This window comes from Sapajus apella, unplaced genomic scaffold, assembly GCF_009761245.1.
Source record: "Sapajus apella isolate SASKATOON/1434 unplaced genomic scaffold, GSC_monkey_1.0 scaffold42, whole genome shotgun sequence".
NCBI lineage: Eukaryota > Metazoa > Chordata > Mammalia > Primates > Cebidae > Sapajus > Sapajus apella.
In genome coordinates this window covers 18,105,169-18,124,775 of record NW_022436982.1, presented here as the reverse complement: position 1 = coordinate 18,124,775, position 19,607 = coordinate 18,105,169, and the positions used below count along the sequence as shown (strand labels likewise).

The following is a 19,607-nucleotide window of genomic DNA, read 5'->3' as shown; positions in this document are numbered from 1 at the left end:
ACCAGCCTGACCAACATGGTGAAACCCTATCTTTAAAAAATTAATTAAAAAAACAAACAAACAAACAAACAAAAAAAACACTATAACCTTTTTACTGTCCAAAGAATTTCACTAAGATTTTCACAAATTATTCAATTAAATCAATGAATCTGAGAGCTCAAAGAGACTTCATGTCATTTAGTTCAACCTCTTCCATTTGACAAATGAGAAAATGATTATGCAAACGTTCAAATAACAAGCCCAATACCTCAATTTCAAATCCATTAAACCTCTTTACAGACAAGTGATTCCTTAATCACTTAAGAACTATTAAGTTGGAAAAGAAAAAATTTACTTTTGCCCCTTTAGAAACTTATTACATAATTATCATTGGGTATGCTTATTTTCTAATGGTCTTATGGGTTTCATCCTTTAATTTTTTTTTTTTAATTTTTACTTTAGCCTCTAAGAGATTAAAACCATCCTGTACTTTTAATAAATGAAAGTAAAAGCATGCAAGTGAAACTATTTGCTTTCTTCAGAATTTCTACTGATGTAAATATTTTGATAATAATCAGTTTCCTAAAAATGGGACCAGAGTCACATTAAAAAAAGGCATTTCTGTGTCTCTTAAACAATACTGGCCAATTACTTTTCCAAAAATGTTACATCTGTATGGAAGGAAACAGCTATTAAAAATACAAATACCACTTGACCCAGCAAATCTGCTTTTAACAATGTATCCTACCAATATATTTGCGTATGTACAAAACAATAGATGACAATGTTTTTAAAATCATGTATCCGTACATAGAAGAGATCTTAGAATTATAAAATATATACAGTGGGATACCCATGCAGCTAGCCTTTAAAAAGTGACTTTAGGCATTTATTTTAAAAATCTATCCTAAGGTCATAAAAAAAGATTATTTCAAGGTTTTTCTAATAGCACCAAAGCAAATAACTCGCATAAACATGACTATCACTGCTTGCTACCAATGAGTCTTTCCCAGTGGTTCTTCCATGAAATTCAGACTCGTGACAATTTCCCTTTTTAGCAGGTCAAGGGATATTAGCAAAGTTAAATTTGTAAATTTCTTAATCTTTTAATATATGTTAATATAAGCAAAGACTAATGCAAACACAACCCCAAATACATCAGTGCGCTTTAACAAACATTTCTGAGGATTGTCAGTTGGTTTTTACCTCTTCTGGGCCCTATTTTACTGTCGTGTCACATCAGTATCCATGGCAAAGAAGCAGACGCTAACAGATACATGCTGTTCTCATGGTGAAGAGCAGAAGTTTCAAAAGAGCTTATACAGTTTAGTTCTGCACTCTAGTGACTGTGTGCCCAGATACACAGCCAAGAGGAGCTACAGCTCACACCCAGCCTACGTACAGCATGAGTAAGAAATGTTGCAAAAGCTACAGCTATTTTAGGGTTGTCCATTGCCTCAGGAAAAAGCTCACTAACAGAGAAACTGACATCAGGACCAAAAACCTAAAACATGTATCACTTGCTTTGGGGTTGGGAAACTGGGAACCCTAATACATTATTATACAAAACTGTTGGACCGTAGACGAAATAAGAAAATATATTCAATGAACTTGTGGCTTTGGGTGAAGAAGTTTCAAAATAGAATACTGGTAGCATGAACTGACTGTTATCAAGATAAATTTGATGGTGTTCAAGAAAGAGATGTGTTCAAAAATGATTAGCCTATTTTCAAGGAAGGATGTAGGACTTTCAAATTGAGTGAGAGCTGGGGTCAAAGACCTAATAAAGGGTATAGCTGCAATCCTTAAAAATTAAAATTGGACTGCCTTAATCCTTAAGATGGACAAATGATTCCTGAGGGGCAGTTTCTCAGAAAAACCTATAAACTCAGAGTATCTGTTATTAAATATAAAAAGATAAGCATGTCTGAGAGACTCTTATGAATAACTGCATAGGAACCTGACCAGATTAAATACTCATACAAAAAGTAATTACCAAAAATGACACCAGAGTGCCATCAAGAGAAATTAAGTGAGATAAGGGTAAGTTCCTAAAAAGGAATGCTGGGCCCTCAGATCACTATGGTCTGAAAGCAGGCTGAGAAAGCTGCTGAACTGATAAGGAGGGCAGTATTTTCCAAAGGCCTTTGCAAATGCAACAAAGGATGATACTGAAAAAGTAGAGAAGTTCCAGAGGAATCAGCCAAAAGCCATGAAAATAAACAGATAGGTAAGCATACTCCCAGGGAAAACTGGGACCTAATCAGGGAACACTAATTATATCTAAAATAAAGGGAATCTCACAATATTTTCCAGCAGAATTTCAGATTTCCTAGAGAATGGCTGCAAACTCACCTCTTAAGTACCCAATTTTTCTTTTTTTTTTTTTTTTAAGAGACAGAGTCTCACTCTGTCGCCCAGTCTGGAGAGTGCAGTGGCACAATCTCAGCTCACTGCAACCTCTGCGTTCCAGGTTCTAGCAATTCTCCTGCCTCAGCCTCCCGAGTAGCTGGGATTACAGGCGCATGCTGCCACGTCCTGTTAATTTTTGGTATTTTAGTAGAGATAGGGTTTCACCATATTGCCTAGGCTGGTCTAGAACTCCTGAGCTCAGGCGATCCACCTGCCAAGGCCTCCCAAAGTGCTAGGATTACAGGTGTAAGCCACCACACCCAGCCTAGTACCCAATTTCTTAATTTCACTACAATAGTTAAACTATGTTGTATTTTTCTGCCACTATTTTTAAAAATTGACAAGTAAAAACTTTATGTATTTATGCTGTGCAACACAACGTTTTGATGTATGTATACATTGTGGAATGGCTAAACAAGCTATTTAACATACTACCTCACATACATATTTTTATTTTGTGGTGAGAACCCTTGAAGTCCACTCTCTTAGTAATTTTGAAGTATACAATATATTGTTAATATGTGCCACTATTTTTGAAAGTAAATACAGACTGGTAGTAAAATAAAACTCTTTAAATATATTTTGGTTGAAACAGACCAATTCTCTAATAGTGTTCTTCTACAATTAGAATTTTCTGTAATCAGTTCATTCAAAACAATGTAAATCTATGCTTAACAGACATACCCCACTTAAGCATTTCAAATCTTTAAACACAACAGCCATAAAAAGTTTTTCCCTCTTTGTCTAAATATACTGTCTATCCCTTCTAGCAAAGATTCCCCAAAAAGCCAAAGTAAAAAGGACCCCAAGTAGAAAAGGCAGCAAGAGAAAAATGCAAAAAACCAAAAAACACTCATAATCCCCCAGATAACTGAATAGTTATACTAAAATGCTTTCAAAATTAAATTTACACACAACAATTATTATAACCCTATTTTTAAATAAAGCACCTATTCTGGAGGAGATAAAAAAAGATTAGTAGGCTGGGCACAGTGGCTCACGCCCATAATCCCAGCACTTTGGAAGGATGAGATGGGAGGATACTTTGAGCCCAGGAGTTTGAGGCCAGCCTGGGCAAGATGACAAGACCAGTCTCATCAAAAAAATTAGCCGGGTGTGGGGGCACATGCCTGTGGTCCCAGCTACTTGGGAGGCTAAAGTGGGAAGATCCCTTTAGCCCAGGAGTTTTAGGTTACAGTGTGCGACTGCACCACTGCACTCTAGCCTGGGCGACAGAGTGAAACAACATCTTTAAAAAACAAAAAATGTGATCTAGCTTCAAATATATACTAAAGTTCCTCAAACATACCATCTTGCCCAATTTCTCTATTACATATTTGACCTTGATCTAAGTATCTTTATAAATTGATACACCAAAAAGCCTTAAATTAATGATATGATAAATAGCCCTCCTCTACCAATTTTTATTTACAAAATTTTTCCAGGTTTTCCTGTAATTTTAACAAAGAGCAAAATAACAAACATCCTGTAAGAGAAAACTGATAAAAATGCAAAGAGATATGTACTTGTTTAAAGTCAAATGTCTCATTTATTGCATAACTAATTATACATTAAAAATAAACTCACATGTCACTCTCTGAAGGACAGGGCTGTTTAACCACTTTGGGTCTGCCTCTTGGTTTTGGAATCTTGACTTCTGTAGCTAATATTCACATGGAAAAAAAATCAGTAACTACTAGTTTCTCTTTAAGATATAAATCTCAGATATAAAGATTAGAAATGATACATACTATATAAGAATATTAGTAGCTTATTACATATACAATTATTTCTAAATTTTAAAAATAATACTTCCCCACCATGGTTCAAATGAGCAACAACCAAAAATTAATAAAGAGGTAAAAAGAGTAATAATCCTCAAATTGTCCTTGTTATGACTGAGAGGGCTTAAAACATTTTTCACTATTGTTTTAACAGTAATGTCACAAAATTCAACTTTAGGAAGTAGCACTTATATTTAATGTTAATATATATTATAATATTACTTATGTAGTTACATATCTTTGGAAGCTCATATCAGAATTCAGAGTTTCCTAACACTATTAATTTGATCCACTGCAATATTAAATTCCAAAATAATATGTAAATAAATATTTTTTTCCTTTTCCAGGTATTATCTTACCCCCCATTTTCAGTAAGAATCCTATTGAAAAGAAAAAAATTCAATTTTGGTTAATTTCCTTTTTTTACTTTGTATTAGGAAAATCCTTCCAAAACACTTCCAATTTGCCAAATTAAGAAAATACTTTTACTAGGCAATGCTGAAAAGAGCTGCATACTGCAAAAATCAAAATCCCTATCAACAAAGAACACAGTAATTTAAAATATTAACGGCTTTAATCAAATGCTGTTTCTCATTCTCTGATTATAACTCCATTTTGAAATCTTATGACTCTTAGGTGAAAGGTAAAATAAACCCATTATTCATGATAATTTTAATCTCACCACAGCCTCTCTTATCACTATTTAGGGAAAACATAATGGGGATAAAGCAAAATTTATTTCAAATTTAAATACTTTGAAACAGAGCACAAATCATCACATTTATCTCCTCTGAAATCTGTATGTTACACATTATCAATTGCCTATTCGCTTCATTCCAAATTATTTGAAGCAGCGACACTTTAAATGGACTGTAATATTAATCACAAGCCAAACATATTTAAACATCAGTAATCCTACCTGCAGGTCGTCCTCTTTTAGGACTCACTTTTAGATTAACAGATGCTGTTGCTGTTGTCACTACTCCTGCCTCCTCAGTTTCTACTTGTTTTTCTGCCTGAATTACAAAAATTTAATTAACTTATTTAGTAAATAGTAGGCAAAGTTTAATTCGATGGCAAAAATATGCCAGTTTATGGTAATGTGAAAGTATAACCTCTATATGATCTTTGTTATTTTCCAACAATCAACTCAGGGTAACATCTTCAAACTTAGTTTATAACTCTAGTGAACAATTCTTAAAAAAAAATGCACTTCTTAGAAATGAAGTCATTTGTAAAAATAAAGCTAATATTCTTGATGAAATATGGAGACCAAAGTAGTGTGATTACACTGCAACTAACACATTGCTATTTCGAATTCTTTGTTCATATAGACACATTTTATTTCTAAACTGAGACTGTTACCTAATAGTTCTCTAGGAGTTATTCTTACTAGCAGAGAGTAAGGAATCCTCTGACCATTTGCAAACTCTAATGCCCTTTGGTAATTGCTGGTCTGACTCTCCTGGAGAGAATGGCCCCAAATGAGAATCAGTATTATTGATTTAATTAGAGTGGAACAAAGGTTAAGAACCACAGATTAGAAACGAAATGTAAATATGAGGCAGCAGTTGGTACTAATCATAATGGCAAAAGGAAGAAAGAAAGAGACCAAAGGAGGAGATGATGGGCTACTTCCCCATCTCCCCCAACTATTTAGAATTCAGCATTAACCGTATCACTAAAGATAAGAGCTAGATAGCATTCAAAAACATGCATAATCCAATCTCATTGATTAAAAAAATTAAAAACTGCCTTTTCATCAATGATTTGATTTGTAAACACAATGCCCAGTGTTGGTAAGGACGTGGAGAATCATTTTTCATACATTGACTCCCAGTGATCAACAAGGTGGTACCAATAAACTGATACTTTATGAAAGAGCATAATTACGAATGAGTATTGGCAATATAGAATGTGTAAATCTCTATACAGGGTCGGACCCGGTGGCTCACACCTGCAATCCCAGCATTTTGGGAGACTGAGGTGGGTGGATCACTTGAGGTTAGGAGTTCAAGACCAGCCTGGCCAACATGATGAAACCCCATCTCCACTAAAAATACAAAAAAATCAGCCAGGCACGGTGGTGTACACCTGTAATCCAAGCTATGTAGGAGACTGAGGCAGAATTGCTGGAACTCGGGTGGTGGAGGTTGCAGTGGACTGAGATCATATCACTGCATTCCAGCCTGGGTGACACAGCAAGACTGTCCCCCCCAAAAAACAAACAAAAAACCTATGTGGCAATTCCAATTCTAAGAATGTACCTGTTTTCTTTTATTAGTTTTTTAAACATTTAATAACTGAAACATAATGATGCATATTAAAAGTATCATTAAAACTCATCTAAGGTAACCCTTGACTTGTTCTCAGAAAACACTGAAAATTCCTCCCTAAACATTATTAGCTCAGATTTTATTTCTAGAATTTTAAGAACTTACAGACCAAGCTGCCTTGCCCCAATCCTGACTCAATAGGTCTGAGTCAGAAAATCAGGCATCAGTGATTTTATAAAACTCTCCAGGTAACAAAGCTTAAGACCTCAAGACTGAGAGCTCTTTTCCTACTGAGGAGTTAAGAGGGCATAATTTGTCTAAAATTCAGTTATAACTGATCAATTCTTTGGTGCAAAGAAAACTCTCTTCACTTACACTTTCTGGAAATAAACCAAGACACTGAATAAGAATTATAGGTAGGGCTGGGCACAGTGGCTCATACCTGTAATCCCACCCAGCACTTTCAGAGGCTGGGGCAAGCGGATCACTAGAGGTCAGGAGTTCGAGACCAGCCTGGCCAACATGGTGAAACCCCTCTCTGCTAAGAATACAAAAATAAGTCGGACATCTGTAATCCAAGCTACTCAGGAGGCTAAAGCAGGAGAATCACTTCAACTCACAAGGCAGAGATTGCAGTGAGCTGAGATCCTGCTACCACACTCCAGCCTGGGCAACAGAGCAAGACTCCGTCTCAAAAAAAAAAAAAAAAAAAAAAAGAATGATAGGCAGAAGAGATGGCTTTTAAGGAGGTACCAATAAGGGTAACAAGTTCGTCAATAATAAAATAATTAAAACTATATTAAACACCAATACTAAGAGATCAGCCCTACCATGCATATGTGTTCATGACTATTATACCAAAATCACGCAAGTCAGAACCATTCCTCGTGAAAATAAAATAAAATCAAAGAATAAGTAGTATTTTACTAAAGAAACGGCCAATGAAGCTATATGAAATATACACATTTAAAGCTTTTTTTCCCCTACTCTTAGGACATGCTTAAATAAACATCCTAAATGCAAATATTCTAAACTCTTAGACTACAGACTTATTTCTTCTCTATTTTACTTGTTCTGAGACCTCTAACCCTTTAATTCATTTTCTCATTTCTTACCCCACTTTCTAGCTCTACCATATTCCCCAATCTTAACTAAACCCCCCCACCGCGCCCCCCACACCTCTCTATGAAATTACTATTCAAGTGCATTTGCATGTCCTCCACATCATTTTGCTGTATCTGTCCCACAAATCCTCAACAGAGGTTACTATACAATTCTATCTTCTCTGTTCTATTATTCCCAGCTGCTGAGGCCTGATGAAAAAAAAAACAAACTGTGCAAACATGCATTCATTTTATCAATCTCAGTTGAGATCTCAAAGTCACTTTACCCTATTTGATCAGGCCTTCTTATCCCATCAAAAGCTAACATAAAGAGTCAATCCATTCTTCCTAACTTGTGCCATATCCAAAGTCTTGCTTTGATGTGGGGGGAGGAGAAGAAAAAGAAAGGGCTGTAGAAAGGAATTCCCTTAATTTCCTAGTGTTCGTTCCAAGAAATTTTCATTGCCTCCTTCATCCCTACCCTTCAGTGTTAAAGAGACTGAAACATCTGGCAGGGCACGGTGGCTCACACCTGTAATCCCAGCACTTTGGGAGGCCAAGGCAGGCAGATCACAAGGTTAGAAGTTCGAGACCAGCCTGGCCAACATAGTGAAACCCCATCTCTACTAAAAATACAAAAATCAGCCAGACGTGGTGGTGCGTGCCTATAATCTCAGCTACTCAGGAGGCTGAGGCAGGAGAATCGCTTGAAACCAGAAGGTGGAGGTTGCAGTGAGCCAAGATTGTGCCACTAAACTCCAGCCTGGGTGAAAGAGTGAAACTCCGCCTCAAAAAAAAAGAAAAAAAAAAAAAAAGAGAGACTGAAACATCCATCTCCTCCTTGTTAAATCAATTCCTTCAAATGTCCCCTCTATTCTCTCTCATCCAACACATACTTACATAAAATAATTTATACTGACTCCACATCTTTGATCTTTCCTAGTTTCGCAAAGAGAAAGTGTTAAGGCATCTACTGTCTTTTGTCATTTTAACACTTTCCCTTAGCCATGAAAATCTCTAATAAGTTGCCACATTCTCCTTTCCTTCAAAGATTTCAAAAGCATAGTGTAACTTTACCATTAAACACTTATTCTCTAACCCCTTAATCTAGTTTCTGTCCTTACCATTTGACTAAATGGAGTTCACTTTAAAGTCTCCTAGAGGAGCCTATTTGGCAAGTATCTTACTGGAACCCTCTCTAAATCAGGACATTACTGACCACCTCTTCATTCTGCACATTCTTCCTCCCCCTGTTTAGCTTGATATCATCTTAGATCTTCCCTTGACAGTTTATTTTCAGCCATAATTACGCACAGTAACCTTCCCCTCTCTCCATCATATTCCTTCAGCATTCTGGCCTTTGCATCCTCTCCATAAACAATTCTCCTTTGACCTCATCTATAACCCTATTTTCATTCCAGAGACTGCATCCATAACTTACATCTTTTCCTTCTTTGGTGCCAGAACAATATGTATCTTCAATCCAATTCCCATGGGTGCTTCACCTTCCCCTTACCCATGCCTGTGATCCCAAACCAACATCCTCTGCACTCCCAATAACTAGTTATTCAAGTCAAGACCTTGGAGCCACGTTAGATTTCGCCCCCTACCACCCCCTACCCCCGCCCTTTACCATCCACTTCTAATCAACCATCAACTTAACCTCTTAAAGAGCTCTGAAATCCCATCTCCCATCTACACCACTTAAAATATCTGCTATAGGATCCTTGTCTTTCCAGGCTCATGCCAACTCCTTAGAAAGGCCTTTTGTATGTAGCCTAAGTTGGCAAAACATTAGCTCTCTATTTTAAATATTTATTTTTTGTCTCAGAAAAATAAGTTCAATGGAAACAAAGACCTTGTCTTCTTTATTCACGACTCAATTCCATGCCAAGGCCAGTAAAGTTAGTACTAAAATTCTTAACAAATTTTACAGTGAACTGGTCTCACTGCCCCAATCCAATCCCCATCCTTCACACTGCTTTTTAAAAAATGACACATTTAGGCTAGGTACGGTGGCTCAGGCCTGTAATCCCAGCTACTCAGGAGGCTGAGGCAGGAAGATCACCTGAGGTCCGGAGTTTGAGACCAGACTGGCCAACATGGTGAAACCCTGCCTCTACTAAAATAAAAAAATCAGCCAAGCATGGTGGTGCATGCCTATAATCCCAGGTACTCGGGAGGCTGAGGCAGGAGAACTGTTTGAACTCAGGAGGTGGAGGTTGCGTGAGCCAATATCAGGCCACTTCACTCCAGTCTGAGCAACAGGGCAAGATCAGTCTACAGTCCCAGCTACTAGGGAAGGTAGGACGGGAGAATTCCTTGAGCCCACAAGTTTGAGGCTGCAGTTAGGTGTGACTGCACCCGTGCACTATATAGCCTATGTGACAGAGCAAGACCACATATCCTAAAAAAATGTTTAAAAGGAGGCATCCAAATTTTAAAATAATTCAATCATTTCCCATCACTTTTATTAAGTTCCAAGGACTTTATGACAACATCAGGTTTTTTAGGACCCATTTTCTTCAAAGTTTATGGTCTGTTAATACTGAAATACAACCCTCAAAATGCTTGAAACAGAATTTCCTCTATGTGTCTGCATATGCTATTCAAATTGCTTCATGTGTCCTTCCCCGCTCCTTCATCTGCCTGACAAAATTCTGCCTGTATTTTAAAATCGTTAGGTTATCACATCACCTCCCACCCATACTGCACGGCAGATAAAAAAATCACTGTAATTATTTATTTTCAGTGTACCTCCTCATGAGATACTCAACTCTTAGTTTTCTTTGTATCTTTGGTATGTAATAATAATTTAGGAAATAAATCGGTCAGAAAAAGCTGTGAAAAAAATTTCATATATGGAAGGAAAATTTCACATTAATTAAAACCATGTACCTAATCCTGCACTGTTACTTACACTCATTTCTCACAACAATGTTGTGAAGTATCAATAACAACAACATAATAATGGACAACACTTATATAGCACTTAGTAGTATTTAGGTACCAGGATTTAGCATAAACACTTTACATATGTTAAATCACTTAATCCTCGACAACCTTGAGTATATATTTCTATCCATTTTAGAGAAAACTTGAACCAGAGTCATTAAAATGAATGAAAACTGGTGCATTTTATTTCCCTTACCATTTAAGTTATTTTAAGGGTGCTATATCACTAAAAGAAACACAGATAGTTTGCCAAGTAAAATATAACCCATAAAAATTAAAAGGTTTAGAATAAAAGGTGAAATTTAAAGTTTCATAATATCTACTCTCCCTCAATCCAACTAAAATAAAAATTCTTTTCAGATCCTTGTGGTTGGTGAGTCAGTGAAATTACCTTTCTCTTTCTCCCTCTTCTGGCAGCTTTTGGAGTAGTTATGTCAACTGCTTTAGTCACATCCTAAAAAAAAAAAGAAAACTGAATACTGAATAAATTACTCCAGGAATGAACGAAACCTTCTTAAACTAAAAGTCACAAGCATGTTTCACTAAAAGCACTCGGGAAATTTGTTTTGCTCTGCAGACTTTTGAAATTCTAAACATTATATCTTAACATTATGGAGTGAGAAAAACACAACTCCACTGTCAGTTCAAATATAAAAGTCAAGCTTGCTAGTATACCAGAAAGTCTATTTAAATTTATAAAACTACTTTTTCTACACTAAATTCTGAATTTTCGGGTTGTGAATTTTAAAGGATGGCTGGGACTCTGAAGATCATCTAACAACCATTTCATGAGGCCTAAATGAGTAATCTTTACTCACAGATTGCCATACAGAGTTTGAAATCAACCTAGGTTTTAAAAAATTTAGTCTCATGCTCTTTCCAGTGCATCCATTACACAACACTTCTCTTTAAAAACTATCCTTAACACTACCTACCCTACAGTTGGACTTCATGTTTTACATATACAAATAACTTCAAATAAAAACATGTATGCATCTTAAAGATGCATAAATTGTTTAACAATACTGTATTTAATATTTACACAAGGAAATAAGCCTTAAAATATTTTCTCATTCACTTTTCAAGCACTTTAAAGATTACTTTCTACTTAGCCATGGCCAACTCATTTCATTATTTCTTCCTTGAAACAAAATGGGTTTAAAATGTTAAGGGAAATAGAACATACCTCATTGCTGGCCTTTTCCTCATGGTCAGTATCTTCCTTTGAAACACTGGTTTCTTTTTCTTCAACTTCAACATCAGATGATGCATTTGATTGTTTAGTTGCTGCCTGTGAGCAATCAACTCTATTAATTTCACAAAGTAAGTTTTTACCCCAACAATATATACCATCTTTTATTTACTTTTACTTTTTTTAGAGATAGGGTCTCACTCTATCACCCAGGCTGGAGGTGTGGCAGAATCATGTTTCACTGAAGCCTCAATTGCTGGGCTCAAGAGAACCTCCTTCCTCAGCCTGAGCCCAGGAGGTCGAGGCTATAGTCAAACATGATCGCACCACTATACTCCAGCCTGGGCAACGCAGACTCAAATAATAAAAATTTAAAAAATTTCAAGACTATATGGTGACAAGGCTTGGCGATTTGGAGGATGAACAAGACCATAAAGGTACAATCACGGGACAAATGATCCAAGAGAAATTACAAAACACAGCCAGGTGTGGTGGGTCACTCCTGTAATTCCAGCACTTTGGGAGGCTGAGGTGGACAGATCACTTGAAGTCAGGAGTTCAAGACCAACCTGGCCAATATAGTGAAACCCCACCTCTATTAAAAAATACAAAAATTAGCCAGGCACGGTGATGCACACCTATAATCCTAGCTACTCAGGAGGCTAAGGCAGGAGAATCACTTAAACCCAGGAGGCAGAGGCTGCAGTGAGCAAAAATCAAGATCATACCACTGCACTCCAGGCTGGGCGACAGAGCAACACTCTGTTTCCAAATAAATAAATAAATAGAAAAGAAATTCCAAGACATTAAGTTTCAGGAAACGATCGATTCTCTTTAGACAGATGTTCTCCCATTACACAGTCAAGGCAATAATGATGAGAAACCATGCAGCCATTCAACAAATATTCAGTGAATGTCTATTCTTCTCACACATGTACATGCTGGGCACACAGACATAAATCTTTTGTTCACAGAGGCAACATAATAGTCTATAGCAGGTACAGACAAGTATAGAAACAACTATGATATGGTTCAACGAATCCATTAACAAGTAAGTACTGGGAGGTAATAAAGTCACTTATGATAATTTAATGTGGCCTTGGAGCATCAATGAAAGATTTATATGTTCCAGATAGAATAGTATCTCAACAGTTCTCCAAGGTAAGAAAAAGCATGACACATATGAAGAAATAAAATTTATAGGTTTAAAATTAAAAGCCAGACCGGATGCAGTGGCTCACACCTGTAATCCCAGCACCTTGGGAGGCCGAGGAAAGTGGAATCACAAGGTCAGGAGTTCAAGACCGGCTTGGCCAAGACGGTGAAACGCCGTCTCTACTAAAAATACAAAAATTAGCCAGACACGGTGGCAGGCGCCTGTAATCCAAGCTACAAAGGAGGCTGAGGCAGAACCTGGGAGGCAGAGGTTGCAGTGAGCTGAGATCACGCCACCGCACTCTAGCCTGGGAGACTGAGACGCCGTCTTTAAAAAAAAAAAAAAAAAAAAAAAAAAAAAGAGTAAAAGCTGCCAAATTTCCAGTTTGTTGCTACCTCCTCCTTCTTTAGGTTTATTCATGCTCTTCCCAGTTTTTGGACCTCAGGTCTTAACAAGAGGACATATAATGATGAATGAGAAACTGTACCAATAATACCTTCATAAAGACTTCCTCTCATAGCTCTCTGATTCTATTACAAAGCCATCTGTTTATTTTAAATCGTAAGAGTTCTGGAACATCCATTTGGGAATATGTGCACAATTCAAGAATGCAATCAACAATATAAAAAATTTTTCTAAATCACATAAATACCAGGACAGAGGTAAAGAGAAGCAGTGTTTTCTGTAGTATGATAAAAATGATACAAGTTGGATCAAGGCAAACCACTCCATGAAAATTTAGTATCACATAAAAATTAACAAAAGCAGAGAAAAGAAGGTATAAGGCTGCTATTGACACCAACAAATATAATTGGCATAGTGCTATATTTGTCACATATTAATTTAACCCATGAGGTTCATATTCTAATACAATTCTATCGATCTAGAAATTAAAGGCTGGGCGTGGTGGCTCACACCTGTAATCCCAGTACTTTGGGAAGCCAAGGCAGGTGGATCACCTGAAGTCAGGAGTTTGAGACCAGTCTGGCCAACATGATGAAACCCTGTCTCTACTAAAAACACAAAAAATTAGCCAGGCATGGTGGTGGGCACCTGTAACCCAGCTACTTGAGGGGCTGAGGCAAGAGAATCACTTGAACCCAGGAGGTGGAGGTTGCAGTGAGCTGAGATTGAGCCACCTCACTCCGGCCTGGGCAACAGGAGCAAAACTCCACCTCGAAGAAAAAAAAAATAAATAAAGAGAATAAGAAAACTTAAGCACACACCATGTAAGTTACAAACCCTAAATTTAGGAGAAGAATACATACAGCTCTAAATTCAATGATGTATAAAATAAACCCTCAATCAGGAGGAGCTAAATAACTGAAAAGTTCCCAGTTTTTGAGATGTTTAACTACACAAAGTAATGATCTCAGCCATTTGTCATGATATAAAAGGTTCGAGGTTCAACCTCACAAATAAGAACACAACAATCTAGTCTGAAATTCACAAGGCTTTTAGTATTTATTTTTCTACAGCTAGATTATGCCCCAGGGTTAAATAATACCAAATTTTCAGTAATATGGCTTACCTGTTGACTTGAAAATTTCACTTTTGGATTGTTATCTATCTCCCATAAACCTTCATTAAAACCTTTTCTTTTATTTGGTTTGCCATACTTTTCCTTATTTTCTGAGTAAGGAAATATATCCTTTGGTCCTAAAAAAGCACTAAAAAAGAAGAGGGGAGAATGTGAGTGCAAAACAATCTCAATTAAATACATAGTAAGTTATTAAATAAGATATCATATTAGGCAATTATCAAAAATACATAATCTAAACCATATTACAAGTCTTATATAAGTTAAAGGGCAACTAATAATTCCAAATACTTTTATTAAATTCAGTAATAAGCAACTATTTGAATAAATCCATAATCCTATTAAGTAAAACCACAGTGTGAATGGACTTAATGCTGCTGAACTGTAAACTTAAACATGGTTAAATCACCGGGTGCAGCGACTTATGCCTGTAATCCCAGCACTTTGGGAGGCTGAGGTGGGTGGATCACCTCAGGTCAGGAGTTCAAGACCAGCCTGGCCAACATGGTATAACCCTGTCTCTACTAAAAATACAAAAAGCAGCTGGGCGTGGTGGCACATGCCTGTAGTCCCAGCTACTTGGGAGGCTGAGGTAGGAGAACTGCTTGAACCTGAGAGGCGGAGGTTGCAGTGAGCTGAGATCATGCCACTGCACTCCAGGACGGGCGACAGAGTGAGACTCTGTCTCAAAAGAAAAAAAAAAAAAAAAGGTTAAATCACTGAATTTGGGTTTTTAACAATGATAAATCACAAACTTTGACACATTTGCATTAATCAATACATTTAACTGCACCCCAAATACAGTTTCACTTCAAAATAACTTGATATATTATACAATTCACAAAACTGTTATGTTTTTAAAATAATCGAGTATGTTAAGAATTTTATTTTACTCAATGAGGGAATCAGACATGTTATAACCCATTCATTCATTCATGTATGCACAATCAATTCTTGCTATCTGTGGTAGTAATATTCTATAAAGTCATTGTGAAAGCTGAATTAGCAAATACTCAACTGTTGCTCCTGGGGAAAAAGTGTTCCCTCTTAGGAGAAATACATAAAGCAGTCAATACATAAATTCATTTTATGTGTGTTTCTGTTTAAAGACACCTTATTTAATACAGATTGCTAACTCATTAACACTGAACTCATAGCCAACGGCGTATATAACATGCACTTTCTCTGTAGAGCACATTATAGCCTTCTTGCACTTAGCAACACTAAAGAGCACTTTAGCACTATGCTTGGGGGCTAGTTTAAATAGCGAAATGACCAACAAAAGCACAAAACTGCAAAAACCCATGGCAATAAATAGACTGCAAAAAAAAAAATACTTGCTTACAGTATGAGTGCTGAAAAAAGGAGGCAAGCATTCCCTTGTTCAACCTCAGCTAAGAATGTGTTTATCAGGAGACTCAAATGTTCCTGCTACTCAGTGCGTATTTGTGAAATGACCTGGAAGACACTACAACAAGCACTACTGATTTGAGGTTACTAATAAGTTTTAGTGAGTAGGTACATTTGCAAACATGGTATCCACAAATAATGAGTCTCAATTGTTTGCATATGTGTACATATACACACAGATCGTTCTTAATTTACTAAGGGGATATGCCCCAATAAACCCACTGTAAATCTAAAATATCTTAAGTCGAAAATGCATTTAAATACTATGAAAACCCCACTATGAAGTCAAAAAAAATCTAAGTTGAACCACTGTAGGTGTGTTAGTCCATTCGCATGCTGCTATGAAGAAATACTTGAGACTGAGTAATTTACAAAGAAAAGAGGATTAATTGACTCACAGTTCCACATGGCTGGGGAAGCCCCAGGAAACTTAGAATCACGGCAGAAGGCACCCCTTCACAGGGCCACAAGAGAATGCATGCAAGCAAGGGAAATGCCAGACACTTATAAAACCATCAGATCTCATGGAACTCTCTCACTATCACAAGAACAGAATGGGGGAAACCACCTACATCCTTCCTCTTTCTTCCACCTGGTCCTGTTCTTGACACATGGGGATTATTATAATTCAAGGTAAGATTTGGGAGAGGACACAGAGCCAAACCATCATTCTGCCCTTGGCCGCTCTCAAATCTCATGTCCTCACATTTCAAAACACAATCATGCCCTTCTAACAGTCCCCCAAAGTCTTAACTCATTCCAGCATTAACCCAAAAGTCCAAGTCCAAAGCCTCATCTGAGACAAGGCAAGTCCCTTCCACCTAAGAGCCTCTAAAATCAAAAGCAAGTTAGTTACTTCATAGATACAGTGGTGGTACAGGCATTGGCTAAATACACCGTTCCAAATGGGAGAACTGGCTAAAACAAAGGGGCTGGCTACAGGTCCCATCCAAGTCTGAAATCTAATAGGACAGTCAAGTTCCAAAATGATCTCCTTTGACTCCATGTCTCACATCCAGGTCATGCAAATGCAAGAAGTGGGCTCCCAGAGCCTTAAGAAGCTCTGCCCCGTGGCTTTGTATGGTACCACCACTCCACCTTGGGCTGGCATTGAATGTCTGCAGCTTTTCCAGGTACATGGTGCAAGCAGTCAGTGGATCTACCATTCTGGGGTCTAGAGGATGGTGGCCCTCTTCTCACAGTTCTACTAGGTAGTGTGCCAGGGGAGACCCTGGGGGGGGGGGGGAATCCAACCTCACATTTCCCTTCCACACTATCCTAGCCGAGGTTCTCTATGAAGTCTTCAACCCTGCCACAGACTTCTACCTGGACATCGAGGCATTTCCACAGGTCCTCTGAAATCTGGGCAGAGGTTCCCAAACCTCTATTCTTGTCTTCTGCATACCCACAAACCCAACACCATGTGGAAGCTGCCAAGGCTTGGGGCTTGCACACTCTGAAGCAACAGCCTCAACTGTACCTTGACCCCTTTTAGCCAAGGCTGGAGCAGCTGGGACACAGGGCACCAATTCCCAAGGCTGCACACAGCATGGGAGGCCCTGGACCCAGCCCAGGAAACCATTTTTTCCTCCTATGCCTCTGGGCCTATGATGGGAAGGGCTGCCATGAAGGTCTCTGACATGCCCTGAAGGCATTTTCTCATTGTCTTAGTGATTATCATTTGGCAGTCGGCTTGAATTTCTCCCCAGAAAATGGGTTTTCCTTTTCTACCGCATCATCAGGCTGCAAATTTTGCAGACATAATTTTATGCTCTGTCACTTCTTTAAATGCCTTGCTGCTTAGAAATTTCTTCTGCCAGATCCCCTAAATCCTCTCAAGTTCAGAGTTCCACAGATCTCTAGGACAGGAGCAAAAAGCCAACAGTCTCTCTGCTAAAGCATAGCAAGAGTGATCTTTAATCCAGTTCCCAACAAGTTTCTCACCTTCATCTGAGACCACCTCAGCCTGGACTTCGTTGTCCGTATCACTACCAACATTTGGGTCAAAGCCATTCGACAAGTCTCTAACAAGTTCTCAACTTTCCCACATTTTCCTGTCCTCCTGTGAGCCCTTCAAACTGTTCCAACCTCTGCCTGTTACTCGGTTCCAAAGTTGCTTCCACATTTTCAGGTACCTTTACAGCAGCACTCCACTTCTAGTACCAATTTACCATGTTAGTTGGTTCTCTCATTGCTATGGAGAAATACCCGAGACTGGATAATTTATAAAGAAAAGAGGTTTAGTTGACTCAAAGTTCCGCATGGGTAGGAAGGCCTCAGGAAACTTACAATCATGGTAGAAGGTACCTCTTCACAGGGCCGCAGGAGAAAGAACGTGTGCAAGCAGGGGAAATGCCAGACACTTATGAAACCATCAAATCTCATGAGACTCACTATCACAACAGCATGGGGGAATCATCACCTCCATCATTCAATTACCTCCACCTGGTCCTGTCAGTGACATGTGGTGATTACTATAATTTGAGGTGCAATTGTGGTGGGGACACAGGGCCAAACCATATTAGTAGTTCAGGAACCATCTGTACATACATATTTAGATAAATTCTCCAGGATACATCCTGTACATCTCCCCATGTCAGTGAGTCATGTAGAAGTCTGTCAGTTCTACAAAGCTAGACATAAGTATGTTGATAATTTTACTATAATAGCTGATATATTCCCCAAAGCAATGGGAGAATGGATACTTATTTCCTCTAAAATGTACTAAATTTTAAAATTATTACTATCATTACATATATATCACAAATTCCTTATCTGCTAAAAATTCTTTAAGAATTAGAGAACTAATGAGTATAGTTAATATTCTAGTTCGAATTTTTTTCCATTTAAATATAAATGTCAGGGCATATAAAAGTCAGCTTTATTATTTAAATTCTGTAATGTTCACTGTATCCATGTATTTTAACTGCACATCTCATTTTCAAAGTAATATTATTATGCTAGGGTTAAGGCAAACCAATAATATACCAAATTTACTTTGGTGTTAAACTGAAATAATCTCATTTCATCAAAAATTGAAGATTTTACTAGACATCATTAATTCCTGACCACAATCTCAAATTAGAAAAAGTAACAAATTTAGCTGTAACAATACACATTCCTCTTAATAGGTTTCAAATTCTAAGTAAATGACTTGAGTTAAACCTCCATGAAAATATATTTCTAGTCAGAACAAACCAATTCAACACAAATTCTCCCTCCTGAAAAACCACAAAAACAACAGTAAAGAGATTAATTTAAAAGTATAAACTCATAAGGCCAAACAAGACAAAAATAAAATTTGAAAGCTAAAAAGAAGACAGGTTAAATTTTTTTTACATGAATTATTTTTCTTAACCTCAAAAAAAGCAGTTCTTAAAAATGACCATGCAAGGCAATCTTAAAAATCAATGGGAAAAGTTACGATTGTTCTGTGACCTTTAAAAATTGTCAAAACATTAAGCAGTCTATTACTGATACTTATAAATACATAAGGAAATGAAATAGTAAAACCAATACTTACTTAGCATGCTGTAACTTAAAATATTAGGAACCCTGAGATTAAAGTGTATCATTTCTTTGTAAAAAATAAAAAACCATCAAGAATAATTTGAACAACACTTGCCTTCTTCTGATGATATTAATTATGACATGGAATGAGCCTATCTTCTATGCCTTGGCAAACTGTCACATTCCTAAGTTTGGATCAGATTCCAGTATTTTATCCTTCATGCTTTCAATATTGTGAAATATCCTCACTGTTTTTCATTGGTGTCACTTCTATTAATAGGATATCTTCA

General features: G+C 37.3%; 1 protein-coding gene across 6 annotated transcripts in view; it reads right to left on the bottom strand.

The window, feature by feature from the left end:
- PSIP1 (PC4 and SFRS1 interacting protein 1) overlaps nt 1–19,607 on the bottom strand; it is a 47,515-nt gene that overhangs the window by 11,605 nt on the left and 16,303 nt on the right. For all 6 annotated transcript variants that reach the window (XM_032300143.1, XM_032300144.1, XM_032300149.1 and 3 more), the window contains exons 4-8: nt 14,389–14,527; nt 11,696–11,800; nt 10,901–10,963; nt 5,095–5,191; nt 3,979–4,054 (exon numbers count right to left, since the gene is read on the bottom strand). In XM_032300143.1, coding sequence (XP_032156034.1) covers nt 3,979–4,054; nt 5,095–5,191; nt 10,901–10,963; nt 11,696–11,800; nt 14,389–14,527 — 480 coding nt within the window. The remainder of the gene's footprint in view (nt 1–3,978; nt 4,055–5,094; nt 5,192–10,900; nt 10,964–11,695; nt 11,801–14,388; nt 14,528–19,607) is intronic.